The 27006-nt window shown below is 41.9% G+C and overlaps 1 protein-coding gene across 2 annotated transcripts in view; it reads left to right on the top strand.

Annotated features, from left to right (window-relative positions):
- The first annotated feature begins 1167 nt into the window (after nt 1-1167).
- Nucleotides 1168-27006, top strand: part of CLVS1 (clavesin 1) — a 193302-nt gene continuing 167463 nt past the window's right edge. For both annotated transcript variants that reach the window (XM_059166369.1, XM_059166370.1), the window contains exons 1-2: nt 1168-1341; nt 13633-14260. In XM_059166369.1, coding sequence (XP_059022352.1) covers nt 13806-14260 — 455 coding nt within the window. In that variant the 5' untranslated portion in view covers nt 1168-1341; nt 13633-13805. The remainder of the gene's footprint in view (nt 1342-13632; nt 14261-27006) is intronic.

The raw sequence follows: 27006 nt of genomic DNA, 5'->3' as shown, positions 1-27006 counted from the left end.
GCTGGGATCACGACCCGAGTTGAAGGCAGCCACCCAACCAACTGAGCCACCCAGGCATCCCTCAAAAATATATTCTTAATTGCTGCAAGTATTACAGGCTATACACAAACAGTGTTAACGTTTTTATTATTTTTGACAAACTTTATGATTATAAATTAATGTACATAAATCTTTATCTGTATATCTGATTACATCCTCAGCAGAAGGTGCATACAGGGAATTATTTGTCTACATGCATGTGTATTTTATGATACTTGATGTATGTTACAAAATAGACCTATACAAAGGTTACATTTTCTTACTCTTATTGTAGTAATGTTACTGTTGTAACAGTATGAGACATTAAGTATTACTTAAAATTTCAGCTCAAACTGCACCTTGGTGCTAATCTTAAATTGTACTGTTCATTGTTTATTGGTGAAGTTGGTTTTTAAAAATATGTTCATTATGCATTCACCTTTCCTTAGTGAATTCTTTGTCATTTGCTTTTTATTTCATTTCCTCTTAAGCCATTAGAGGGTTGTTTTTTAATATGAGGTATTTTCCATATGAAACATATTTCTTGCAATTTTTCCAAATGGTCATTTGTATTTACCCTTTCAGGATATTTTTGCATTTGAAAGTATTTTTATGCATCTGATCTTATTGATCTTTTTTAGGGGTATAATTGTTTCTATTCCTCTTGTGCTCAAAAAAGCTTCTCTATCAGTAAAACATTTCTTTCGTTTTTCTAGTTTATTTTTAAAAATAATTTACTTTTTAATTTAGCTCTTTAATCTCTGTGTAGTCAATTTTGGGGTAATGAGGCTTAATTTAAGCCTTTTCCAAGTTGTTCATTTTCTCACTACCATTTGTTAATAAAATAATCCGTGCTTTCCTCCATAGGTCTGTGATACTTTTTTTCTCACTGGTTAAATTTACACACACACACACATACACACACCCGGATCTGTTTCAGAGGTTGCATTATCTCTTTAAAAGGTTCTCTTTTTAAGATTGGTGGTAGATGGTGGGGGTGGGAAGTGATAGTTCCTGTACTTTTTGTCCCAGAGGTTACAAAATTACAATTCTTGGTATTGTCTTGATGGACCGAGGAAGAACAGCGGTGCGGAGGCACTTAGGACCCAGGGGAAAGCCAGGCTTGGTATAGAAGGACAGAGTCTCCGGCGCACACGCCTCCTACCAAAATCACAGCCCCGTGGAGCCGGGGCTCTCATTCACAGCTTTCTAGAGAAATCTGAGCCCGAACCTGCCAGAATAGGGGATCTCACCCACTCAGCTCAGCAGCGAGGACACCTGCAGAAACACATTCCTAAAGCAAGGCTGAGCGGCTGTGTGAAGGTATTTGTTGCCTTTTTTCTTCCTTCTGTATTTGCAGCGCCTCCCCGCCTTTCCCCCCAGCTCTTGCGATGCCATGGCTGCGGCGTTTCAGCACTTCGGTGCGTGGACAGCTCCCATCTGCAATCCCTCCGCACTCCATCCCTCCCGCACCCCACTTTCCACGCCTTCGCGGTCCATCCTCCTCCTCCCGGCGCCCGCTCAATCTGCGCTCCCTTACACCATCAGCACCCCCATCTCTCCACCATCACCGTCATGATCTCCACCATCACAAGCGCCGTAACTACAGTCAACACAACTGTGTCTTGTCACTTAGACAAAGCCCGAGGTCCGAAGGGTTGAGCAAAAGAACCCAAGTTTTCAGACACAGGAAGGAAAGTTCAGGTGGACGACACCCTTGAAAACAAAGAGAAGCCTGCTTGAGAGAAAGGGAAAGTGAAGCCAGGATAGAGAGAGACCCAGGGCAGGGGGACAGATGGGGCACTTGCCAGACACCAGCAGTTAGCCAGCTGCCTTTCAGCAGATTAGGGGCTGTTTAGTTCAGGAAATTAACATGGCCTGGGGTATAGTGTTATTCCGGTAAAACAGATATGTAAGCTCAATCCATGTTTCTGGTTTTCCAATGGAGAATCACCAGGAAGCAGGGTGGGGGTGACTGATGACTCATATTCACGCACACGCCAATTTTCCTTCCTAAGCGTTTATTACAGAAACTCTGGAATTAAGTTTTTTACTGAATCGTTTTGTAAAATGAGAACCCGCAAAGATTAACTCTGTGACCAGAGTAAAAATTAAAACGTTGGTGATGATAACCTAACAAATGTGGCTCTCACTGGAAAGTGCTATTTCTTCAAATGTCTCCTCCTGTCTACTTATTTCAATTTTCCAATCTTAAACCTCTCTTTGAAGCAGAGAAGATAGATCCCTTGCCCAAAAGGCCAAAGTAGTAATGATATTCAGAGCAGATGGCCTGTCTTTGTTCATCACGAGTCAAGGACTGACTCGGATTTGGAAGGCGAGATTTTTGTGTGCTTTCTCAGTAATCAAGCAAAAACACCATTTTCCCATAATAGTAAAGGGTAATAGAGTGCAAAAATTGAAAAGGCATTTTATGTAACTGTGTTCTGTCAGGCTCTGCTTTTAAAGTGCCATCATTTTCTATCTTCGCTGAAGGGAAGTTGGAACATCTTTCAAATATCTTGAAGGTCCAAATCCAAGTCATAGCACCTCTTTAATTTATCCAGGATCATCTGTTTTATAAGGGCTAACAAACAGCAGAAAATAAGTATCTGAGCCTGATAAATAAATAAAAATCTTTCAGCGAGTACCCATTTAATCAATTATTACTGAACAGCAAAGTATTGGGTGGATGATTTTGTTTTTGTTTTGTTTTTTGTTTTGGGGGGTATTTTTTTGCAAATCATTTTTCACAAAATTAACATCTTAATTAAAAATGAGATGGATTTTGTTATATGAGGATGGTGTTAGGTCACATGTCACAATAAAGTTTAAATCAGAGCATAGAAAATCCTCATTTAAAAATCACTCTTGTACATTTATCCTCCTTTCTTAAAAAGAAAAAGAGTCACTAAAGCAAGTTTGGTCTAAACTGGCTCACTAATTTTTCAAAAATAAAAAATAGTCACAAATAGGTAGCTTCTTAAAGAAGTTTTGAGGGAAAAGTCACACTAAATACTCTTCTGGAATGAGGGATAGTTGCATGTTCTCAAAAGTTACTTACTGCCATTAATTACAAAAACATTGACATAATTCAATTTGTCTCTAAAATTCATTCACTTTTGAACTCAAACTAAGAAGACTAGTGAAAGTATCTGGTGAAATGGATTTTAGAGAAGAAGAAAATTTGTTCATTTATGTACCATCCTTAGGCTGGTGATGTCCACCATAAACAGGACCCCTCAAGTCCCAAAGAAACAAGATTCTTTTTTTTTTTTAAGATTTTATTTATTTATTTGACAGAGAGAGAGAGATCACAAGTAGGCAGAGAGGCAGGAAGAGAGAGAGGGGGAGGCAGGCTCCCTGCTGAGCAGAGAGCCTGGTGTGGTGTGGGGCTCGATCCCAGGACACTGAGATCTTGACCTGAGCTGAAGGCAGAGGCTTAACCTACTGAGCAGCCCAGGAGCCCCCAAACAAGATTCTTAATAGCTGTTTACAAACAACGGTTCAACCCAGATAATTTTTTAAAGTGTACATGTTGCCAGCTGTGGCTGCTTCAAACCAGAAACTCAGACCAAGAATCCAGTGTCTCCAGTGCTTCTTCTGTCTTCCTGTGCTGAATACAATTTCCTGAGGTTGGGGAAATCTCAAAACAATACTGCTTTGGTGAGATTTACAGACTCTGGCTCAAAAGTGCTGCCTTTCTCTGATGAAATACTGTGCTGGGCTTATTAATTTTTATACAGTGCTACTATCTTGGCTTCTTCTTTTATTCTTTTCTCTATTAAGGGCCATCTTACTTTTTAAATATTTTCAGTAACATAACTTTCTCCTTTTAATAATGGGTTTAAAAATGAACAGAAAACATGTTTTCCATCAGAGTGGTATCACACGCTTTTGAAGACATGTTCACAGAGAGGCATGATCCTTTTAGAATCATGGAGTATAAAGCTTGCTAAACTTTTATCTCCCAAAAGGGGGAATCAGGAACTCTTGAGAATTAGTGGTGTTTGCTCTCTTTTGCAAGCTTTACAAAAGGACACCTTATTAACCCTGTGTGTGATGTCCATTCATGACTTTATACACTTCCTCAAAGCAGAGCCATATTTAGTAAAAGGATTCAGAGTTGGATTTTTTCTTCTTTCCTGTTACATGGTGATCGAGACAGAAGGTAACAGAGCAAAAGGAGTATACAAAATATGAGGTTTGGTTGTGTGTCATCTGTCTAGAAATACCCCTCAACATTGCCAAGAGAGGTCATTCCCTACATTATGCCCTTCTCCAAATTTTAATTATTTTGATTACTGTTCATTTTATCCAGATTTACTGGAATAGATTTGTTTCAAGAGAAAACCCACAATGTGAATTTCTTCAAGTCTGCAACCCTCTAACATCGATCCCAAGTGTTATATATCTCCAGAGAGAGCCGTGTTTACTTTCTATCCAAGTTTATGTCAGTTTAAGAGAAGTTAGCTTTCTTTGGTTTGACTTTTCAAGGATGTGGAAATTAACTAGTCACTCCTCCCCCCACCCCCAAAAAGACTTTCATTTATTCAGTTAATAAGTTCATTATTCTTCACTACCTCTACTGCCCCTCACAGCCCTTTATCATATCTTCTCTGACCAGGTGACGCAATCCTCTCCCCTTTCATGAACATGTTATCACATGACAAGGAGTATCAGAGAAAGTTTTCTGGTAGGAGACTCATTTTCTATAAGCATTTCTTCTTCCTGACTTCTGAGCCAGCAGAATTTTCCCTATATGTGTTTGAGATGATTGTTCTTGTCTTCTGGACCCTTTTAGCCACATCTCTAATTCATAGATACTATGCAAAACACCTTCCCCCATTTCTTCTCCTTAAAATAAATAACATCATGTCAATTCAGCTTTTGTGACTGCTCAAATGTTTTACATAAAGTTCAATACCTTTATATGTACCAAGCACATAGTGTATTCAGTGCTCATTCTTCTGTAGTTTGGGATGAAGGGAAATTGTGGGCTTGGAAATGGCAGAGGAGCTCACATTACAGGTTTTAGAAGTAAGAGAACTCTAGTCGGGTATGTGGCCAAATAAAGCAAAATAAACAAAACATGTGAGATTCTCCTCTTTTTCCTTGTCCCCCTTCTCTTTCTCCCTCTCTTGCCCTTAGCATCTCTTGCTTCCTCTCCCCCCCTTCCTTTCTTGATTGCTTTTTGTTGACATATAGAGCACACAAGCATGTGTGCAATTAATGTAGTGAACTAATGAGCTTTTATGAGTGCTGGTATCCAAATGGAGTGAGCACCCATTGTTTGTACTCTCCCATTGGGCAGAGTCACGCGGCTGTCCACAGACAGTGTGAGCTGACTTCAGAGATAATGAACCTACCTTCTCAACCCTTTGGAATCACTACAAATCCTCTGGAGCAGGGCTTCCCAAACAGTGCACACACAAACTGCCTGGGTACTGCTGATGCTACTGAGCCACGGAACCCACTTTGAGAAACAAAGACAACAGTTTCTTTCTTTCTGAGCAGTCCCACCTTAATGTCTGAGTAGTAAAAAACGGCACTCATACTAAAGCAAAGCAAAACCAAGACCACTCTAGGCAATCTAGTTGAGCCATCACAGCTGTAGTTGAATAGAAAGGGATACCAATAACCCCTTTCTTCCCACCTCAGCCAGGCGCACCTTGTTGGGTTCCACCTTCACCTGGCAGTTTTCTTAACTGATCCCTGCATTGACGTCATCTGCCCAAGCACATCTGGAAGAAGGGGCCCGGTCCCTTCAGCATGCTGGCGAAAACACTGAGAGGGAAAGAGGGCAAGTGGATTCAGTGGCCATCTTTGGCTGAGCCCTGCCTTTCTCACATCTCTCCAGATCCTCTTCCTCTAAAGAGTCTATTCTTAGAGAAATACCCTCTTCCCTGGATGACAAAAGAGTCGCATGTTTGTTTGTTTTTTCCTTCCCCTCCCGCTGATACTCCTAAGAAGCACAACTGAAATTAAATTTTAAATTGGGGCATTGACTGCCAATGACTACTTATGGGGATAGTTTAATAGCATAGAAAAGCATTTTAGTCTAATTTTCTATGTCTCAATAAATTTTTCCCTGTAGATTGTCTTTATTTAGAATACAGTGAGTTATAAGGTAAACACTACTTCAACTAAGTACTTTCCTACCATGAGGAGGCAGAAAAATCCCATGCCTTCCTTGCCAGTTGTCTTTTCCTTCAACTTGTATTGTTTGCCCCAAAGCAAGCTAAAAGAATAAAAGTTGTGTAGGTGTTCTAGAACACAGGACACAATCCTCTGTCAAAAAGTCCATCGTCAGAGTTCCAGACGATTCTAATTCTGATCTGGCCTTTATTTTGGGTAGAAGTTCACAGTGTCTCTACTCTGATTAAACTCCTTCCAATTTACTTTTAATCTTTCTTAAGAGCAAGAGCAAATGGGAGCAGATGACAGTGCTTAGCTGCTATTTTAAAGATAGCCAAGGGAATCAACACAATGAATATTTATATGGCAAGGGTAAGCCCTGGGCTAGGAATGAGTTAAAGGTGATGGACATTTGAAGGTGTGCCAGAGGCTAAATTCTGGTCACATTACACTTTCAGATGATTAAAGGCCTCTCCTTTATCCTTCTGGAATTCTCTCCCTGCCCTCGGCATAGCTAGTTTGCATCTGCAAGTTGAATAATGTTTGATAGAATGCTGATGGACTGGGAACCAATCTGTTACTCACAGGATTTCGAGTCCTTTGCCAGTACTTATGCAGAGAAATCCTACAAGCCCTCATGGTCAATTTCAAATTCATTATTTGGAAAAAACAAAAAAATAAAACAAAACCAAACAAAACAACCTCTTCTGGTTAGCACCATTTAATCTGAGGATTAAATGTTATGTATCACCAGCTGTAAGGGAGCATATCATCTTTCAGGAAAGATTTCAAATACAGTTGTACTTAAAAAAAAAAAAAGATTTTTGCTCGTTGTGATTTTCAATTTTGGTCTAGATGTATCAGCAACATCTATTTTTATTTCATTCAGTATAAAAATTCCTTTCAGCATTCCTAGGGGAAAAAATATTCAGTTAAAAATTTTGAAGTGACATTTTGGAAAGTTGAAGAGCCATCAGGGTTGACCTAATTCAATATACCTTTAAAATTTGGAGACATAACTTTCACACCTTAATGGAGGAGGTAGTTGATTAGACTTTCATGTGGAAAGTTTTATCCTTCAGATTGATCTTTCATTATTTTTCTTATAAAACAAATACGGCTATAATTTCTCATTTTCTACTGTATTAATTTAAATTTATGTGTACTTAAAATGTTTCTTCTGTGTTACTAGGAACATCTCAAAGCAATACATATTTGAGACATTTCCATTATTTACTGATGTTCTTATATTTCAAACAATATCTAGGCTTTATAGATTTCATCTTTCTGGTCATGACAACAATATACTCTTTCCTCCCCAAATATGGCCAACTTTACAACATGCTTTAAATGATCTCCCTTAGGACTGGTGGAGTGTGGGTGTGTGCCTGTTGTGTGAATGAGTCATTGGGAGGGCACAGGCATCCAGAGTGGTGTAGAGAAAGGACCTAAGCTGAGAAGCCGGACGAGGTCATTGACAGAACATGGGCCTTAGATCAGGGAGGCTATGGTGTCAATCTTCATTCTTCTAGCTATAATTAATCTATCTAAATCTCAGATTTATCCTTTCATCTAATAAATACCCAACTTTAAAGGTGGGTGTGGAGATTAGATCGTAGAACAACAAAGCTTTAGGTACATAATAAACACTCAGTGAATATTTATTTTTCCCCCAATTTTTAACATTAGTTTATTTCTGACTTTAAGACAAGTGCTTTGTTGTTCTAAGACTCCATCTGTTTTAACCTGGAAATAAGAAAACTATGATCAACAAGATCACAGTAAGTGTAAGATGGAGTTTTATTTCCAAAACACTTTTACCTACATCATTTCACATGATCCTCAGTATCTCCCAGGAAATCCTTCTTCTTCCTACCTATTGCAGGATCATGTAACAATGAGGAAAGATAATTGGTGTAAAAGGCTTTGAAGTAATACATACTCACCTATATATTCTGTAGACAAGGTGCGGTTATTATTAGTCTGATTGTTTCCCACTATATTTAATGTGAGTTTTTGAAGATAATGAAATAAATGCAAGTAACAGATTATAAAATAACCGAAGTCAATTTCATTTGGATTATTGTACTTTCTAAAATGATTTTTCTGCATAGATTCCTTAGTTCATAAATACTACGATGTATGTTTTATAGGTGTGTGTGTATGTGTGTGTACAAATTCACCTTTTTAAGACTGAATTTTTTTTCAGATTTATTTATTTGTATGACAGAGAGAGTGAGCCTGCAGGAGTGGGGTGGGGGAGGGGCAAAGGGAAAGAATCTCAAGCAGACTCCCCACTGAGTATGAAGCCTGATATGAGGCTTGATCTCACAACGCTGAGATCATGGCTTGAGCCGAAATAAAGACTCAGATGCTTAACTGACGGAGCCACCTTGGAGTCCCATAACTGAATTTTCTATAAGGAAATATACAAATAGATTTCTTCTAGGGGCACCTGGGGAGCTCAGATGGTTAAATATCTGCCTTCGGCTCAGGTCATGATCCCAGGATCCTGGGATTTAGACCCCCATTGGGCTCTCTGCTTGGTGGGGAGCGTGCTTCTCCTTCTCCCTCTCTTGCTCTCCCTGCTTGTGCCCTATTGCTCTCTCTGTCAAATAAATAAATAAAATTTTTAAAAAAAATTTCTTCTAATGGAAACTTGAGATGAACTGGGAATCATAAATCTGTAGATACCATGATTTTAAATATCATGATATGAAGACTCTTCTTTCCTCTCTCTCATACAAAATAGTACTACTACTTAAATTTCTAGTTCATTAGAAAAAGCATGCATTTAAAGTAGAAGTTAGCTTCTGCCTTGGGTGCCCCAGAGGGTGTGATAAGTTACTCTCCATGTTTATGTAACAATGTCTAAATAACGAATCACTTGTACCCAAACAGCAATGGGAAAGATGATTTCTGAGGCTCACATGAATCTGCCTAACGTGCTTTTTTTGATTATCAAGCACATTTCGGTGCCCAAATCATGCTTGGCACTCTGCTAGGCATGGCAAAGTATCAATCCTTCAAAGAGAATGGCAGGATCTTTGATCGGCATTTTAGCCAAAGGAAGATATGCAAGGGAAAGTGAACATTTCTAACAGCTGGAAAAGGCATAGACAGCTAGATTTTTAAATAGTTTCAATCCTCTTCTGAGGAAGAAACAGAGACAAGACTGGACATCTGTATGGTATGGTATTACGGTACCTAAGAATATCTGTGAACTCCTGCAGCATGTTTAGGTTTATGGAATGGTAAATCTTGAAGGAATTTTGGTAAAGGACAGTAAGTTTCTGAGAGGAAAGATGACTTGCTGAAGGTCACATAGCTCTTACGTGGTAAATACTAGAGCCCCTTTGCTGCACCTAAGGGGCAGAAAAGCACAGTAGGAAAGAGCATGGGACCTGAGAAAGATTACTTGGTCTTGAATCCAATTTTTCTGGTTAGCAGTTATGCAACCCTGGGAAACTCATTTAACCATTTTATGCCTCAGTCTCCTCATCTGAAAAATGGGGACAATAATACACTCATTTCATACAGTTGTTCTAAAGATCAAATAATGTAATATATTAATAGAGAATATGTAAGTGCCTGGAACATTGTAACTATACTTATAAATATGATAAATTAAAGCTATTATTATTATTCATTCCACTGGACAGAAAACCACTCCTACTTCTTCATGTGATACCAAGTCCAGTGTATCTTTTCATACTTAGTTGATCAATTCCAAAAAGTTGAGTGAGAACCAAATCCTTCCCATGAACAAAGGATGGCAGTCAAGTAAGAACACCACATCCTGGAGAACACTCTTAAATGGCACAGCATTTTTAGCCACAAATATTAACAATTAAAGTTGTTATTTAAATAGCAGATGATTCAGACTTCTGAAGCGCAGCAGTTGCCTTTAATGGAAAATATCTATTTTATCTCAAGTGATCCTGGCTTGGGTGTTCTCCCCAGAAGCTTCTACCGTACGCCGAGGATAGAATAAAGATGTAAAACTGAAGCAAATTTATTTCTATATTATAGATTGGAAGCATAGCTATGTGTGGAGGTGGTCATGAAAAATGCAATCTCAGCTCTCCCCTTGAACCCGTGGTAATTTATTTCAGAAACATTATGGAGTTCCCTGAACTGTAAGGTGTGTAACTTTAAATCTTCTGAAGGGGACAAGCTGTTGCTATGACTGGTGCTCTGAGCATCCTGTGCCGTGGCTAGGAACTGTGAACATCACCCAGCCTGCTTCAGGGAGGCAATGATCTGAAGTACAGTGTGCCTAGGCTGAATTCTCCTGGGCAATTAAAAGTCAGCTGCAACACCATCATTTAAGGAAAATGGTTCAGAGGCACCCAACAGCAGGGGAAACCACTCACTCGTTGAAATAATGTTTTGGTTACTTTCTTTATTCATTTATTCTCTCTGTACTTATTAGGCACCTGTGTGGTAGACACTGTTGTAGGCATTGAGGATAGACAGTGAACATAGCCAAGTTGCTCCGCTCATGGGCTGACACTCTTTGTGTCAGGCACTGTCTTGGGGAGGCACAGGTGAGTGAGATCCATCAATTCTCAGCAAGGACTTTAGAGTAAAGAGGGAGAGAGGGACATGGCAATGACATGATGTGGTTGGGGCTGTGGGACTGCCAGTGACTTGGGAGGTCAGGGAGGGTTTCCTAGAGAAAATGGTGTCCAGATGCATCCTGAAGGGTGAAGAAGAATTCATCAGAGGTCATGCTTTGTCAAGGCCCACAGAAGTGAGGAGAAACTTCACGTGGCTGGGTATGGCTGGTGAATCTGGAAAGAGATAAGGACAAAATGATGAGGAGTCTTGGAAACCTTATTACATGGTTTTATACTTCATTCTGGGACAACTGGCAGGTATTGGTCAATGTCCATCGAGGAATGACATGAGCAGATTTCAAGTAGAATCCAGAGAATGCGGGGGGAGAAGGGCAAGGTTGGCAGCAGGGACCAGAGAGGATGTTACAGGGCTAAACAGACGAAGACTGATATGACCCAGAAAAAGACAGGAAAAATGGATGGAAAAAAACAGGCAGATTTAAGAAATATTATGGAACTAATTGTCTGGAAGTGGGTGGAAGGGAGAGAGTCAAATAATAGTAGACTCCCAGGTTTCTAGAATGGGAAATGGCACAGAAGATGTCAGTCACTAAGAGATGGAGGTGGAGGAGTGAACTCAGGATGAGGAAGGAGGATTTGTTCAGGATTAAGCACATGGAATTTGTGGTGTCTAGAGGACATCTCTGTGGAGTTGTTGAGAAGGTGGTTGAATGTGTAGCCTGGAAACCAGGAGAGAGCCATACAGAGAAGTCATATTACATGTAGGTGGTCAAACCACGGGGCAGGATCCTGGAAGCACTATACTGAAGTGTTCACAGAAAGAGAAGACAGAACAAGGGTCGGCAAGGCTAAGAGAAGAATCAGGATGTCTGGGGTCAGAGAAAAAAGAATGGGAGAATGGTGGAGAGAGTTTTAAGAAGGATGAAGTCATCAGTATCAAATCCTGATAGAATTCACTCATAAAGAGGACTGAAATTTGTCTATTGGATGTAGGAACAAAAAGATCATTCTCTAGTAGGGTGACCATCTGTCTGGGTTTGCTGAGATTTGTCCCAGTTTGTGGCTATTGTTCTAGCATTATTATTATTGTAAGTGCCCCCTCGTGTTTAAATTTGGATGGTAAATTATATGATCATTCTGCTCAAGTGGTTGGTGGGAGCCGTGAAGACGTTGCTGTCGGTGTGGGGATGAATTAGAAGAGGAGACATCAAACACAGAAACTTTCTGAAGGGGTTTGGTAAGGCTACTACATAAGGACATTTAACATCAGATGAACATCGAGCTAGAAGGATTCAGAAGTTTCTTCCAATCCTGGGAATAGTTCGTAGCATTATTTTCCATTTACCATTCTAAGTCCTTAAAATTAGTGAAAATGAAGACTTTGTTTTATTTCTCATTTTCACATGTTACAGAACTAAATGCTGTTTTCTTACAAGTTATTTTACAAAGCCAACATTTTATCTGTAAAATTTGTCTTATTTCATTATCTTGAAGATGAATACCAGTTACCTGAACTGTTCTTCAGCTCCTCCATATCACAGTATAAAGCAGAAACGTGTGACTTGATTGTCCTAAATTAGGCAGAAGAATCAGTTTTGTCTTTTAAATTATTTTGTATGATAAAAAAGCACCAATAATAATTAGTTTGGGTATAAATATTCTGCCTCTTGTTGCAAATACTGTAGACCTGGGGAAAAAAACACATGCCTTCAAGTTCATTTACACCTTATATGTCTTCCGATTTTTGCAACTTCTGGGTTACAACAAACAGATGTCTGAGGGCATTTATATTTAAAATGAGAAAGATGCAAATAATAGGGGTGTTCCTCTGTAAAAGGAGGTGTAGAAGTCAAAAGAGATGTATCTGAGGAGATTCAGTCATTATCATAAGTAAAAGGATAGCTCAGAACAACAAGAAAAATCGTAAAAAATGGGAGCAGGGAGGCATCCTGGGTTTCAAGTTCCTTTGCCTTTCCTGCGAAAGAGTAACAATGGCCAACAATAAAGCTGCTGTAATGTCCACACGTGAGCCTCCTTTCTCGCTGCTGCTGAATCTGATTCTGGAAGCTCAGGTTTCCAGCCAAAGGCGGCCACCCTCCCCCTTCCCCCCAGGCCATTGTTAGTTCAGTTTTGAGTAATTAGGTACCTGTGGGGTTAGGTTAGAGTGACCTTTAACAGTCCCTTTTTTATTGTTGGGATGCAAACGACTGCCTTTTAAAGAGGTGGGGGGGGGCACATGTCTGTGAAAAGTACTTCCGATTGAGAGAAGAGGCTAATGGGGAGCAATAAATTGTACAGCAGCCATAATTTCTAGGACTGTGAATAGCCCCATAAAACAGGCTGCCGCAGAGGGGGGATCTTTCTCTCTTCGTACCGTTTCTGAGAGTAATTAATGGAAGAGCCATCTATTAACTAATCTGACCGTATGCTATTGTGTTAACCAGTCAGTGTAACTAAGAAGTTCCCAAACATTTTTCAAAAATTCACGTATGATGCATTCAGGATGTGAAGGATAAAATTCTGCCAATTACACGATTTTATTTATTTTTTATTTTTTAAAAAGATTGTATTTATTTATTTGACAGAGAGAGAGAGAGACAGCAAGAGAGGGAATACAAGCAGGGGAAGTGGAAGAGGAAGCAGCAGACCTCCCGCTGAGCAGGGAGCCCCATGTGGGGCTGATCCCAGGACTCTGGGATCATGACCTGACCCTAAGGCAGATGCCCAAAGACTGAGCCACCCGGGACCCCCAATTATACCATTTACCCTTCATTCTTTGGAGACCTTGTCTAGTCAAATCCCAGCACAATACTGATTTTCTATCTCAGCTGCAATTAATTTGCCTAGACGTTGTATCGTCACTGTTTCATCTCTCTTGTGTGCATTTGTTTTGCAGTAAGGAATGGTCTCAGAGTTGCTTCTTTTTTGGATGGCCCCCGCCACATAAGACCTGAATGTCCTACTGCTCTCCAAAAACAGAAAGAAGACCATCTATTTGTCTGCTTTGGTGGCAACTTGGTAGTAACGAAACTGTTGAATGGGCCCCGATTTCGGCAGACCATCAGGTGAATGGGACCAGTCTCCATTCTTCCAAAATATCAGAAATTAAGCACGTGGAAAGGAGATTCGGCCAAGATGACCCACTTACAGGCCGGACTCAGTCCAGAGACTATAGAGAAAGCTCGCCTGGAACTGAATGAGAACCCAGATGTCTTACATCAGGATATCCAGCAAGTCAGGGACATGATCATCACCAGGCCTGACATTGGGTTTTTACGTACAGATGATGCCTTCATCCTGAGATTTCTCCGAGCCAGGAAGTTTCACCAAGCAGATGCCTTCAGACTCCTGGCCCAGTACTTTCAGTACCGTCAGCTCAACCTGGACATGTTCAAAAACTTCAAGGCTGATGACCCTGGCATTAAGAGGGCTCTCATCGATGGGTTCCCTGGAGTGCTAGAAAACCGTGATCACTATGGCAGGAAGATTCTTCTGCTCTTTGCCGCCAACTGGGATCAGAGTAGGTAAATGTAGATAGTGTCTTTACTTGGTTTTTCCTTTTCATAAGCATCCTCAATGCATGTTTGGGGCTGTATGGCATTTGTTTTTAAAAAATTCAAAAAATGTGTGATGTGGGGGCTTTATTTAAAAAAAAATATCTATCTATCTATCTATCTATCTATCTATTCATTTCACGAGGCCACAAAAGATGATTTAAGGCCGCAAGATTACTCATCATCAAAAGGCAATTCTGGATTCACGACTGTAGTTTGGAACAATAGAATCATAGTGTTAGAATTGTAAGATACCTTAGAAATCATTATTCTATTCATCAGAGCGGGTCATTTATTTTAATAAAGTTGAAAGCTGGTCTTCTAGAAGAACCATATATTCTGTCTTTCGTGTTCTCATCTTTAACAACCAAAACAACAAAAATGGATTCAGTAGATGGTTTTAAATCAAATGTTTTCAACACATAAATAATTTCTTGGCTCCTCTCCATGACTTTAATATCCTATATTTCTTCTGAGTGCCAGAAATGCATCTCTCCCTGAAAACCCTATAAAAAACCCCGAACTCAGCATGTCTCAAACAACGCACCATCTTCCATACTCTCCCTGCCTTTTCATCTATCCAGTCCCTCCATCCAGAAACCTGAGTGACTTCCTGAACTGCTTCTTGCCTTTGCTCTTCACATCCAAGTAATTGCCAAGTCCCACCCCTTTCTTCTTAAGAACGTCTCAAATCTCGTCACCTCTCTTTGCAACCATTGTTACTGCCTCGATTGAGGGCCTTATCATTTCTCACTTGAATTCCTACAACAGACTCTTACCTAGCATCCCTTCTCTGATCTGCTCTCTTCTGAGCCATTTGGGTCTACATTTTGGAGTGACCCTTCCAACCTTCTGCGATGTCACTCTGCTGATTAAGATTCTTCAGTGACCTGGAAGGCCTTCAGAGCAAAGTAAGGCCCTTTATGACTTGCCTCGTACCTCTCCTGCTATGTGTTACCCTTTGCCCTTCCTGATAATCTGGTCCAGCTGGAAGGAAGTATAAGCCTTGCTTTGAGTAACTGACGTTTTCCGTGTCTCTAAGCCTTTGGACTTGCCTCATCAGGCCCCAAAAGGAGAGCCCAGCCACTTCTTACCCCAGTTCCAACCATCCTGGACACGGTCTGTCTACTGATTCATACTCATCTTTATGCTTCTTTTCTGTAGAGTTTTTCTCCATCCTCCCCCCCAACCCTTCTCAGTTAGGTGCCCTTCCTTTGTTCATATTTCTGCTAAAGCATTTGCAATAGGAGAATACATTGTTATTACAGCTATTATTTTGGAATATTTATATCATATACTCTACTGAGCATTTATAGATATTGTCTCATTTAACCCAATGACGACTTTTCATGAAAGATAATACTGTTATCCCTATGTCACATTTGATGACACAAGACTTTGATAAATTAAGTCAGTCACTCAGTATCACATAACTGGTGAAACACGGAGTGGGCATGAAGCGCCGGTAATCTGACCTGAGAGTTGTCTTAACAGGACTTCACTGTAATCGTGTGTTTACTTGTATACTCTTCATTAGGTCTCCTCCCAAGACTGCAAGTTCCTTGAGGGCAGGAAACTGCCCTTTTTTTTTTTGCCCCCTTTTTTTTTCATGTTTATCTCTTTGGCACATGGCACGATATCCAGTAAATCTGAGTGAGAAAGAAAGAATGAATCAAGCTCCTGTGACTTTAGTCTTCACAGAAATATCATCACAGGTTATGGGGCGCCTGGGTGGCTCAGTGGGTTAAGCCTCTGCCTTCTGTTCAGGTCATGATCTCAGTGTCCTGGGATCGAGCCCCACATCAGGCTCTCTGCTCAGCGGGGAGCCTGCTTCCTCCTCTCTCTCTGCCTGCCTCCCTGCCTACTTGTGATCTCTGTCTGTCAAATAAATAAATAAAATCTTAAAAAAAAAAAAACTTTAAAAAAAAAAGAAAAAGAAATATCATCATGGGAATGTTTATGGTCCCTGGGGAGACACAGGTTTAACTTAAAATATATCAAAGAATCCCTCCCTAATAACTAAAAGGAATTTCTAGGATGGCCCTTTATTACTTCATATCATTCCTCCTCCTCCTAAAAATGATAATATTGTAAGACACCTTTGAACCACTGGCTATTTTCTGGTTGGGAGGCTGGCATCAGGCAACTTAATCCTGAAGATGTATTGCAGAGTTTTAACACTATCGGTCTAGAGCTTGGTCAGCTCTGCACCCTGGACCCAAATGCCTTTCTCGTTTCTGCTCTGTTAACACAAGGTCCCTGCCAGCACATCGACTGACCACAGGAGAATTCCTTCTGAGACACACACACGCCCATCGACTCAGGGCATCAGACTTATACCCGAGGAAACAGCCATCCTTTGGACAATGGCACGATAACATTTTGGCGTTTGGAACAGGCCAATTTTGATGATTCCGGAGAACAATCATACTGTCTCCATTTGCTCTTAGTTGTAAGTGTTCTAGACCTTCCATCTGCTAAGACACTAAGTAGAGATTTATACATTAAAACAAAAATACATCATGGCAAAATATCTTATTTTGTATCAGCGATTGGCCCGAATGTATCTCAAAATGTATTAACAATAATAACAAATACTGATAGTAAGAAGAAGCGAAGCTCCAGGACAATAACCCAAATGTTTGTGATTATGATAACCTTGAACGAGTTACAGTTCTCTGTTCCTTAGTTTCCTCAAGTGTAAAGTAAGAAGCTCCAGCTAGGTAATCCCTGAGACACCTCTGCTCTAATGGCCCATGACTGTAAAGCACATTCAGCCTGATCCTATGGATGGATGGAAAGAGATTTTAAAATTCACTTTATAGCTGTCTAACTCACTAGGCTTTTCGAAGTAACCTTTCTCTCTTTCTCTCACCCTCCCACTCTTTCCCACACCCCACAAAGGCTGAGTCTTGAGGCATTTTTTTTTTTTTCTCCAAACTATACACTACTATTTGTTCCAAATCTTTTGGTTTCAACAGGGAGGTAAAAGATCAGGCTCTCCCACTGATAGCCAAAGATCCTTAGAAACAAACAAACCTCAGTTTGAACCCAGGGACTATCACATGCTTTCCTGGTTATATGATCTGAGACCAGCAATTTCTTTGAGACTCGGTTTTCTCATCTGTAAGGTGGGGATGAGGGTCATCTAGCTAATAATGCAGTTGGGAGGATGGAATGACAAAATGCACTTGAGGAGCACAACTCATTGTTTGGCACATGGTAAGCACTCAATAGATATTAGCTAGTATTATTAGTAATATTATAAAACACCCCCTACAAAAAATAATCAACCATGGATGGTAGATAGATAAAGATAGGTGTACAATACCTAAAAACGAAAATGGGCCAGTGGGTGCGGTCTGCCTGCACACCCATCCTAATTACTTCTTTGTTTTCTCCCCGAACATTTTCCCGGTCAAACAGACCCAGCCTAAATGGGGCCCGAAAGGCCCAGAAGAGTTGGCACAGCTTTGCAAAATGATTACTTCACTCTCATTGGGCACCTAAGATGACTGGAAAGCAATTTGCATGTCTCATATGAAAGGTTTACGGAGATTAAAATGGTTATTAATATTTATTAAAACTATGTAAATCTCATTCATCTAAACCCAGACAGCATGAACAAAAGGGCAGAGCGGTGAGCGATAGGAAACGCTGTCCTCCAGACACATGAGGGGGGCTCTGTGGGCCTGGGTTCGGTGCCAGCTGAAGGGCCGGTGTGCCGGGCTCCCGGAGCATGATCCGGCCTCCCCCAGAAATCGGGCCTCAGTGGAGGGCTCTGTGGCTTCTATACTTCCTGAGACGGCCAGGCTGCGCTGAAATGAGTTAGAGGAAATCAGCGCTCACCTAGTTATTCCTAAAATGATGCTGGCACTTTCTGGGCTAGCAGAATTTACGTTTCAGCTCACCAGCGTGGTGCCTACTGGAGACACAGGGGAGGACCACCCCCGCTCCCTGAGCCCTTGGCCCTTTCTCACCTAAACTCAGTTTGCCCCTTACGAGCTGATAAAAAAGAAATCCATTTCTCGTTTCTTTCTGGTTCGCGTACTTGTACCTGGTCCTCCAGCCCGATAGGCCCATACGCAGCTGAAGAAGAGTAAAGCTTGGTTAAGTTATTTGACTTTCTGGAGTCTCCATTTCACTAGGTGGAAACAGATGTACTATCTGGCATGTGGAGCTGTTACAAGGATTAACCCCAATTGCCCTACTTGATGGTGTCTGAAAGGCGTAATGGAGCAGTGATTAAATGCACCCAGAAACTCTGAAGCCAGACAGCCAGCTTCATAGCCCCGTTGCCTTCTCACTAGCCCTGGGCTATCCTGAGCAAGTTGCTTAGTTCCTTATTACCCTGTTTCTCACCTGGGGTGATGATGAATATAGGTTAAAACTAGTTGGTGTCTAAAAACCAACAAATGGCAGTATTTAAAAAAAAAAAAATTCCAATCAGGCAAATTATCTAGGATACTGAGTAACAAGATGTACTTTCCAAATCCAAATGGTAGGATTTGAACCATGACCAAGTTTCCTCCACTTTGTAAAGTACAAAAAAAAAAAAAAAAAATGCAACAGAGACCCCAAGCCGCCATGCTTCAAAGGGCTCTTGGGTAATTCAGCTGTGGCCAGGAGGCTCTGAGAAATCATCTGGCCTTAGCATCCCTCCCTATCGTGCTTATTACAGTCTCAGGCTATAAGGCATTTGGAAAGGAGTATCCAGACAATAAAAACCCCACAATAGACTACAATATTATCCTGTAGGGCCCGGTGTAGACCAGCTTGACCCCAACTACTTAAATGGGGGAAAAACAGTTGGAAATACATTGAACGTAATAATATATAAAATAAAAGTGGATATTCTTTGGTCAGTGTATTATTGGTTTCTCACAATTAAAAAGCTCAGAAATTAACAACCAGTTTGAAGACTAGTTGGATTTTGCAGGAAGTTGGGGCACCAGAAGGAAGAGCTGAGTAAGGGCAATTCAGTAGAGCAAAAAGGGGGCCAATGGACAACTTGATCACTACCTTCAGGTATATAGAGTTCTTACAAGAAGGCAGTGAATCTTGTAGTCTCTCTTTCCCCACAAGGGCCAGAGGTTTGGACTAAAGAGCGACCTACTGGTTAGAAGGTTAGGGGGCCAAGCTTTCAGCACAAGGGTGAGGGTCTAGGGCATTTCCCTGGGGTGTAAAATTTAAAGGGGGCACCAAAGCACTCAGTAATCAAAAGAAATATTTTTTCCAAAAAAATTTTTTTAAATCAAAATTAATACAAAAAGTCCATCATGAACAAAATGTCAAAATTTTAAAGAAGGCAGGATAAGGGACACCTGAGTGGCTCAGAGGGTTAAAGCCTCTGCCTTCGGCTCAGGTCATGATCCCAGGGTTCTGGGATCAAGCCCCACATCGGGCTCTCTGCTCAGTGGGGAGCCTGCTTCCTCCTCTCTCTCTGCCTGCCTCTCTGCCTACTTGTGATCTGTATCTGTCAAATAAATAAATAAAATCTTAAAAAAAAAAAAAAAGAAGGCAGGATAAGAGCATTGATTTTTTTTTTCCCCCTTGTGCCTCAGGCTCCAATATGGCTTGGCAATATTAGCACTGCTCGGGCTAATCAGATTTCAGAAGAGAAAATCCATAAGTTGGCTCCTGATCAATTATATTATAGTACGTAATACTGAATACCTATATACTTTAACAATTGCACAGAACCTTATGGTTCCCAAGCATTTCCATGTACATTTTCTGATTTAATGCTCATTAACCATTTGGAGAGTATCACTAAGGGACAGATGACAAAGAAGTGGTTTGAGGAGGAGAAGATACTTTCTAATCAAGGAACTAAATGACTCATCAATGGAAAAACTTAGACTCAGAGCTTCTAATTCCAAGCTCCAAAGACATCTGGAGCCAATTGTTCAGCCCCTGAGTGATTAGATATTTCAGAACATCCACGCAGCTTTTGAAAGGCTGTGAGTGGATTTCCTGGTGGTGGACGTGTGTGTGGATGAGTGCAGTGAGTCACAGTGGGTAGGATCTGAGGTTGAGTGTCACTGATTCTCAAAAGGGGCACAATGGGTATTTGGAGCTATTCAGTTTTCAATGACTGTAAACATGGAGGAATGTTTAGTATCCCCTCTCCCAGGCACTGGGGCAATTGAAAAGGCCACCTTCACATTTCCACAGCCCTTGGGGGTAGCTGGAGTTCACTTTGAGAACCCCTGAAGGAAAGTTCTAGAGATGTTCTAACACCAGGCTATGCTTTTTTGCCAAACTCTAGCTATGTCCTCATTCTTACGCTGAACTCAAGAGTTCCCAATTCAAATCAAAATCTGAATCACTGGAACGTTGCTAAATGGTAGTGTGGCTCCAGGGTCCAAATTCTAGGTTGTTCACACCTTCTCCTCAGCTCCCTCTTCTAGCTGAGAAGCACCGGGAGGCTCGGGGTACACAGTGAAGCCATTCCTTGTGCATGCATTCTAATGGGGCTCAGACATCAAAGAACGTGCATTAGAAGCTGGGTACACGAGAAGTTGAGATGGTTCTGGAGGCTCAGTGTCAAGGGTCTGCCTAGTCCCAAGTATGAGTCGGAAAAGGAAGCAGAGAGGGACTTACTGCTTCAGTTTGAGCAAGTACGAAAGCAGCTGGGATGCTGATTAAGAGGCCAGACTCGTCCTTCTTCGGTGGGATGAACCAAGCCTCATTCCTTCCTTCATGTGCTCCATAAACATCCCAGCTGCGGTTGCCTAGTTCTGTGTGAGCTCCGGAGGGTCCAAAGGAAGCATTCCTGTTTGGAGCTCAGGCTCCCAGGACAGCTTCTCACACCAGTCCCCCACCCACCCCGAGTCCCTCCCGGCATTCAGTGACTGGAAGATGAAATCTACCAGGGAACTGACCTAGCCCTTCCACTTCTGAAAGCAAGGACACTGTCATATTTGCTTTAAAATGTAGAAAACAAGCTGGAAGCTGTCTGTTCTTAGGGATGGGTGCTTTCCCACTCACTGTTTCTTTCGTTCTTTCTTTCTTTTTTGTTTTTTTGTTTTTGTTTTGTTTTTGTTTTTGTTTTTTTGGCTTTTTTGTTTTTTGTTTTTCTGGGAAGGCGCTCAGCTGCTCCTCGTCCCCTCGTGTCAGGCAGTAATTTATCTGATGGATATGCTGGAGCTAGTGAGCTCCTTCAAACGCCACGGCTTATTGCTGACCTGTGGCAACCTCCAAAAGGCTGACGTGGCAAACGTTCCGACAGCTCTGTGGCGTGATCTGGCAGTGGGAGATGAACATTAAGTAGGTTTTTTCTTCTGATTAAAACCCCGAGGCAGTAGGTGGGATATAACTCTTCAAACTATAAATAAGCCAGTTGATTGAGGTTTACCTTTGGCTTTTGCAAGAGCACAGAAGAGCTTTTCGTAAGTAGCAGGGGGTCTGCGCCTCATTCCGTTTGGCTGTCCTCAGTTTAAGAACTTGTGGCACAAGGGGGAACAAGTTTTTAAGCCATGCTGAGCATTGGAGAGGGGAGCAGAGACCCGGCAGGCCCAGTGGAGGCCAGGAACTCCAGAACACGAAGCCTATTGAGAGAGTTATAAGAGAAAGATTTCACCGTCTGTTCTTCCTACAGATACATTCCTGGAATTGCTCTGGTAGCGATCAACTTTCCCATTGTGATGAGCTTGGAAATGAGCAAAAAGGAACAGAGGAGGGTTATTACAACCACCAAATCAAACTTGCTTGCCAAATGCTAACCATGTGGCAGACAGTAATGCTCTATTAATATCCCTAGTTTGCAGATGATAAAATTAAGGCTCAGAGAGGTTAGGTAAGCTATCCAAGATCACACCCCTGGGAAGTAGCTAAAACAGGCGGGATCTCAGATCTAATTTATTTGCCAAATTTGGGGGCCACTAAATCAGACATTCGGGAGGGCTCTCAGGACATATCAGTAAGCAAGCAAGCTAACACCAGTCCCTTCCGTGTCTGCTTGGAGATGATGCCTCTGCCTGACGGGAGGGCTGGCCCTCGGAGACATGTCTGATGTCACAGGGCTCTGGCTGCGTATTGTAAAAGCAAGGCAGCTGCGTAGTAAGAAGGGGCCCCAAGGACCAGGAGAGCCAGATTTTACTGACAACGTATCTTTCCAGGCCAGCTGTTCCTCCCAAATTCACACTTAGAAGCCCAGGAGATTACAAGACACAACCCTTATTACCCTGCAGATTAAAAAAAAAAAAAAAAAAAGTCTCTGATGGCTAGAAATTTGAGGGCCTAAGAATAACTGCTTCCTTCTCAGGGCATGGCCCGGATAAGGCAGCCAACACCAAGCTCGCCCTCAAGTCCTTGACTTCTAATCATGCTGCTGTCAGAGCATGACCTGGGTCTAGGTCTCGTGAAGGCCAGCATCGGGAAAAGAGGGCACAGGGAAAGGGCAATTTCTTAAGCGTGGGGTTGCCTGTATGCTGTGTTCACTGTTGATTTTCTCATGAATAAGCCTGACTTCTGGAAAGAGCGCTTTATAGGAAAAGGCCCTGTACAACGTGAAGCTCTTCTTGGAGATGAACCACTTTCCCTGGTTCTCAGTAAACCGGGAAGCATCTCCTGATCTCCTTTACAAGGAGGATAATGCAGTGCTGAGGAGGAAGCCCCTTGGCATCTGCCCGGACTTCAACCCCCACAGCCCCCGAACCCTGAAACTCAGCGCTTTAAGAAGCCACCGGCTCTCTTACCCTTTCAATATGGTTCCTCGATAATCGCTCCTGAACGGGGATGTTCAGAACCTTGAGCAGCTGCTGGAATGATTAAATGCCTGCACTTCCCTGAGGTGGTAAATCAGGCCTCAGAAGCCATTTATTGTGAGTGTACTATAAAGCAGTAGAAGTTATTGCTACTCTACTGGCAAAATGTAGCACCGGATAGGAAAATAAAGAGAGGGTACATTTTGTTGTGAAGGCTTTAAAGTGATGTGTTGTTTTTTCGTTGCTCATTCTCCTCCTGTTTCTCATCATTTTTCTCTTCCCTTTGCCTCTAAGTCTTCCCTATCTCTAGCACTTCTTGCTGAGTGTCTCGGGATCTAATTGCAAAGGTGGCGTTCCCACAAGGAACACCGAGTGCCTTTCGGGATTCGAGAATGTTCACAGTAGGGATGTTCCCGGGCATCAAGCGTCTCCTTGTGCTGTTTTATTTAACTTAATTCTCACAAACCATTTGTGAAGGAGATATTGTTATCCTTGTTTTAGATAGAGGGTATTTCTTCTGGATGAAATCACAAGGCTGGCTAGCGGTGTGAATATTTCCCTTTCTCCTTCGTTGTGATGCCTGATTATATCTGAGGTCTGCTCTTAGGGATTGTGTCACTGAATCTCTGCTCAGAATTCATTGCGGAATTCCTGCCCAGAAGTCTTTAATTGCTCCTTAATAAAGCTGGTTCAGTCTCTTCGTCACACGTTGCACCAAATAAAACCTTCAGAATTTGGCATCGCTTCCCTTATCCGAAGGACGTCATCTGCTCAAGTCAGAAGGCTCACCCTCCTCTCCTTCCCCTCCCTCTGTTTGTCCCAGCCCTCCCCAGCCTTTGCTTCTGCAGATTCTCCTACACAGTCATCATCATGCCTCTCATGAGGCAAGCACGAACCCTCCAGGAGCGCTGAAAAGAGGCATCCTGGGGGCATGAGCTGACTCCAGGAAGTAAGATTAAACAGTAGAGGAAAGTGAATATGAGGAAGACGGGGACAGAAAGAGTGCACTTTGCAGGGACCTAGGGTGAGAGCGAGCCTGTCCCATGGGAAGAGCCTTGGTGAGTTGCACTGAGCGTAGACTCTGACGGCTCACACAGAGAGAGAGGAAGCTGAGGAGGTAGGCGAGGCCAGGAGTTATCCAGGCTTCCCCTAAGGAATCTGGGATTTAGGCTTACGAACAAACCAAGTGCTACTCATCCTTCAAAGCTCATATTCATGCTAAGAGGCTTTGCCCCTGACTGAGGCAGCACTGATCTCTCCTTTGTTCTTCCCCAAATTCTTTGCTGCACACTTTTTTTCAGGCTGCAGGGAAGCTCCTGGAGGCAGAATGCTGTTTTTTCCTTCTTGGTATCCATGGGTACAGAGTAGGGCTCTCGGTAGGGCTGACTTGTGGGGAGAAGTTTGGAATGACGGAAAGCCCAAACAGAATGACTACACTCTTGTGGAGGGGACTGGAGCTGTGTGCAGTTGAACTTGGGAAGGAAGGAGGAAGAGGCTGGGGTGTTCTGTGTACCCCGTGTCCAGTGCTTCGCAGCATGACAGAAGGGAGACCGAGATTGTTGTAGAAACATCACAAGCAACCCAGACCCCGAATTGGAGCCAATATTGTGGGTTCCCCAGGGGCTCCATCCACCGTGTGACGAGCTCAGGTGTCCATCACCCCTTAATCGTGTGAAGTGCATGACTGTCATCATTTTCTTTCATCTCCCAAATTCTGTGTTCTAGCTGTGTCATTGTGCATCAGACCAAGTTAAGAATAGACTTCGCATGTAGAAAGCATCACTGCTCAGGGTTCTACCTTCCCTGCAGAGGTCAGGGAATGGGAACCTGACCCCCTGCCTCGTTCTTAGTGAACCGCTTCTGATTTCTACTTCATGTCCTCCTCACCTGGACAGGTTTTTGTAGATTTTGTTCATCGCACATTTCCCCATGAGTTTCTGATGAGTTAATCCATCGTATAATTTTATACCATGCATATTGATTAATATATTACACCCCTGTAGGCAGAGCGTTGCAGTTTGATATTTAATCTGTGAAATCTCCAAGAATAATACTGTAACGCCTCATTTACCTTCTATCTTTGTAAGGGAAGAGGGTATTCTAGTGGTGTGAAGTCTTCAAATAGTTGAGGGCCTTCTATGGGCCAATTTTAAAGTTTTATCTTATTCAGTTTTGGTTAAAAAGCAAACACAATGCATTTTTTACTCCCTACCTTGTTAAATATAACTGAACACTTTCTTCATGACAAGTAGTGAGTGTGATGCATATAAATTACTGTACCCTGGGCTAAGAAATACAGCTATCAGGATGGCGATTCCTGGGGCATATGGGCTCACCCTTATGCCACATGGTCCATACTGGTTTGCTCCAAATGCTTCCTAATCCTTTTTTTTTTTTTGGGGGGGGGGGACATATCCTCTTAGCTCTTAATATATGACTCTTAGTGGGGTTGCTCCAAAACCCGCTCTCCTACCTAATTTTCTGTGGGCTAGGACGTCAGAAAACTGAGTTTGTTGAATTCTATGCTTTGGGTGAGGACTTCTGGGGAATCCCAAGGGATAAAGTAAATGAGCTGTAGTGGAGCATGAATTTTATAACATCTCATCTATATGCTCGGAAATATGGTTCTGCCTAAAGCACCAGCAGGCAGGGCATGAAGGCCCTTCCATTGTAGCATCTACTTGGAACTGCGTAGAACTGAAAACCTGAGCGATTTTTCTTCCAAGGTTTCTCTAACCCTTGGATTCATGTACAATATACCCTCTGACTTATGTATCCTTCTTCTCTATAATACCTCCCTCAGCCTAGCAGGAAAAGACCTATATCTTAATTTATATTTGGATTAAAACCCATTTTTATCAAAGTGGTGTCTATCCTTTGTATTGATTTTCTTTTTTATCCTTTGTATTTTCATTTTTTGACTTTTCTAGCATTAAATATAAGCCTTTGTCTCTCATCAAGAATATACTAGGCAAAATAAAGTAGCCTATTTTTCTGTTTATTTTTTATTATATGCCTGTCTTCTCAGCACCTTTACTCCAAGTGATTCACACAGCACTGTCACAGTCTATCCCCTTCAGGCCCTCCCTGGAGCTACTACTCTCTTATATGTCACAGGACCCCAGCTGCCTCACCATGCTATGGTTTTTATATTGATAGATTTGAATTTCTGTTGTTTGGTCCCTTTAGTATCCAGTCACCCAGAGGAAGGGACAGGGGCAGGGACACCTGCAGGGCAAGGATCATCAAGTCAAAGACACCTTAGTCAGGGATTGAAACACAGGAGGTGCTTTCTTCCTTGTTCTTGGCAGTAGGCCAAGAAGTTGACGCTGTGGATAAAGTGAAGCACCTTAACTTGGGTCATTCTTAAGAGGGCAGGGACTTTGGGTCTACAATTGGCTACTGGGAATATGTGAATCTTTTGATTCACATATTGGGGGAAAAGGGATCCAGCTTCCACCAGATTCTCAAGCTGTTCACAACCCAGAGAAGTTTAAGGACCTCCCCATTAGCTTATTCATCTGCTGGTTTACGCGTGAGTACAACTGCATGGTGTACCGGGCAGGCAAACATCCTACAGGGATAGTATTATAGAATGGTTATCAAATGGGCTCATGGCTTTATCCTTTATGAAGGGTTGTGTGGTTGTAAGAGTCAGCATTTTCACTTGACAAAATCATGAAAATGGAGAAAGTGTTAGTATATTAAAAATTATTCATAATTCCTCCACTTAGCAATAACCATTGACACCGAGAATTAAGATATATTTTGCACACACGCGCGTGCGCCCGCACACACACACACACACACACACACAATTGGCCTGAATCTAGTTAAGACAACACAGTGGTAAAGAGCTCAACACTGTGGCTGGATTGCCTGGGTATGAATCAGAACTCTACCACTTACTAGCTGCCTAAGCCTGAGCAGGTGAATACTCTGTACCTTGATTTCCTCACCTATAAAATAATCATAATAATAGCATCAACCTCCAAGTGCTATCAT

The sequence above is a fragment of the Mustela lutreola genome, chromosome 3 (assembly GCF_030435805.1).
Source record: "Mustela lutreola isolate mMusLut2 chromosome 3, mMusLut2.pri, whole genome shotgun sequence".
Classification (NCBI taxonomy): domain Eukaryota; kingdom Metazoa; phylum Chordata; class Mammalia; order Carnivora; family Mustelidae; genus Mustela; species Mustela lutreola.
This window is presented reverse-complemented; position numbering and strand designations above follow the sequence as displayed.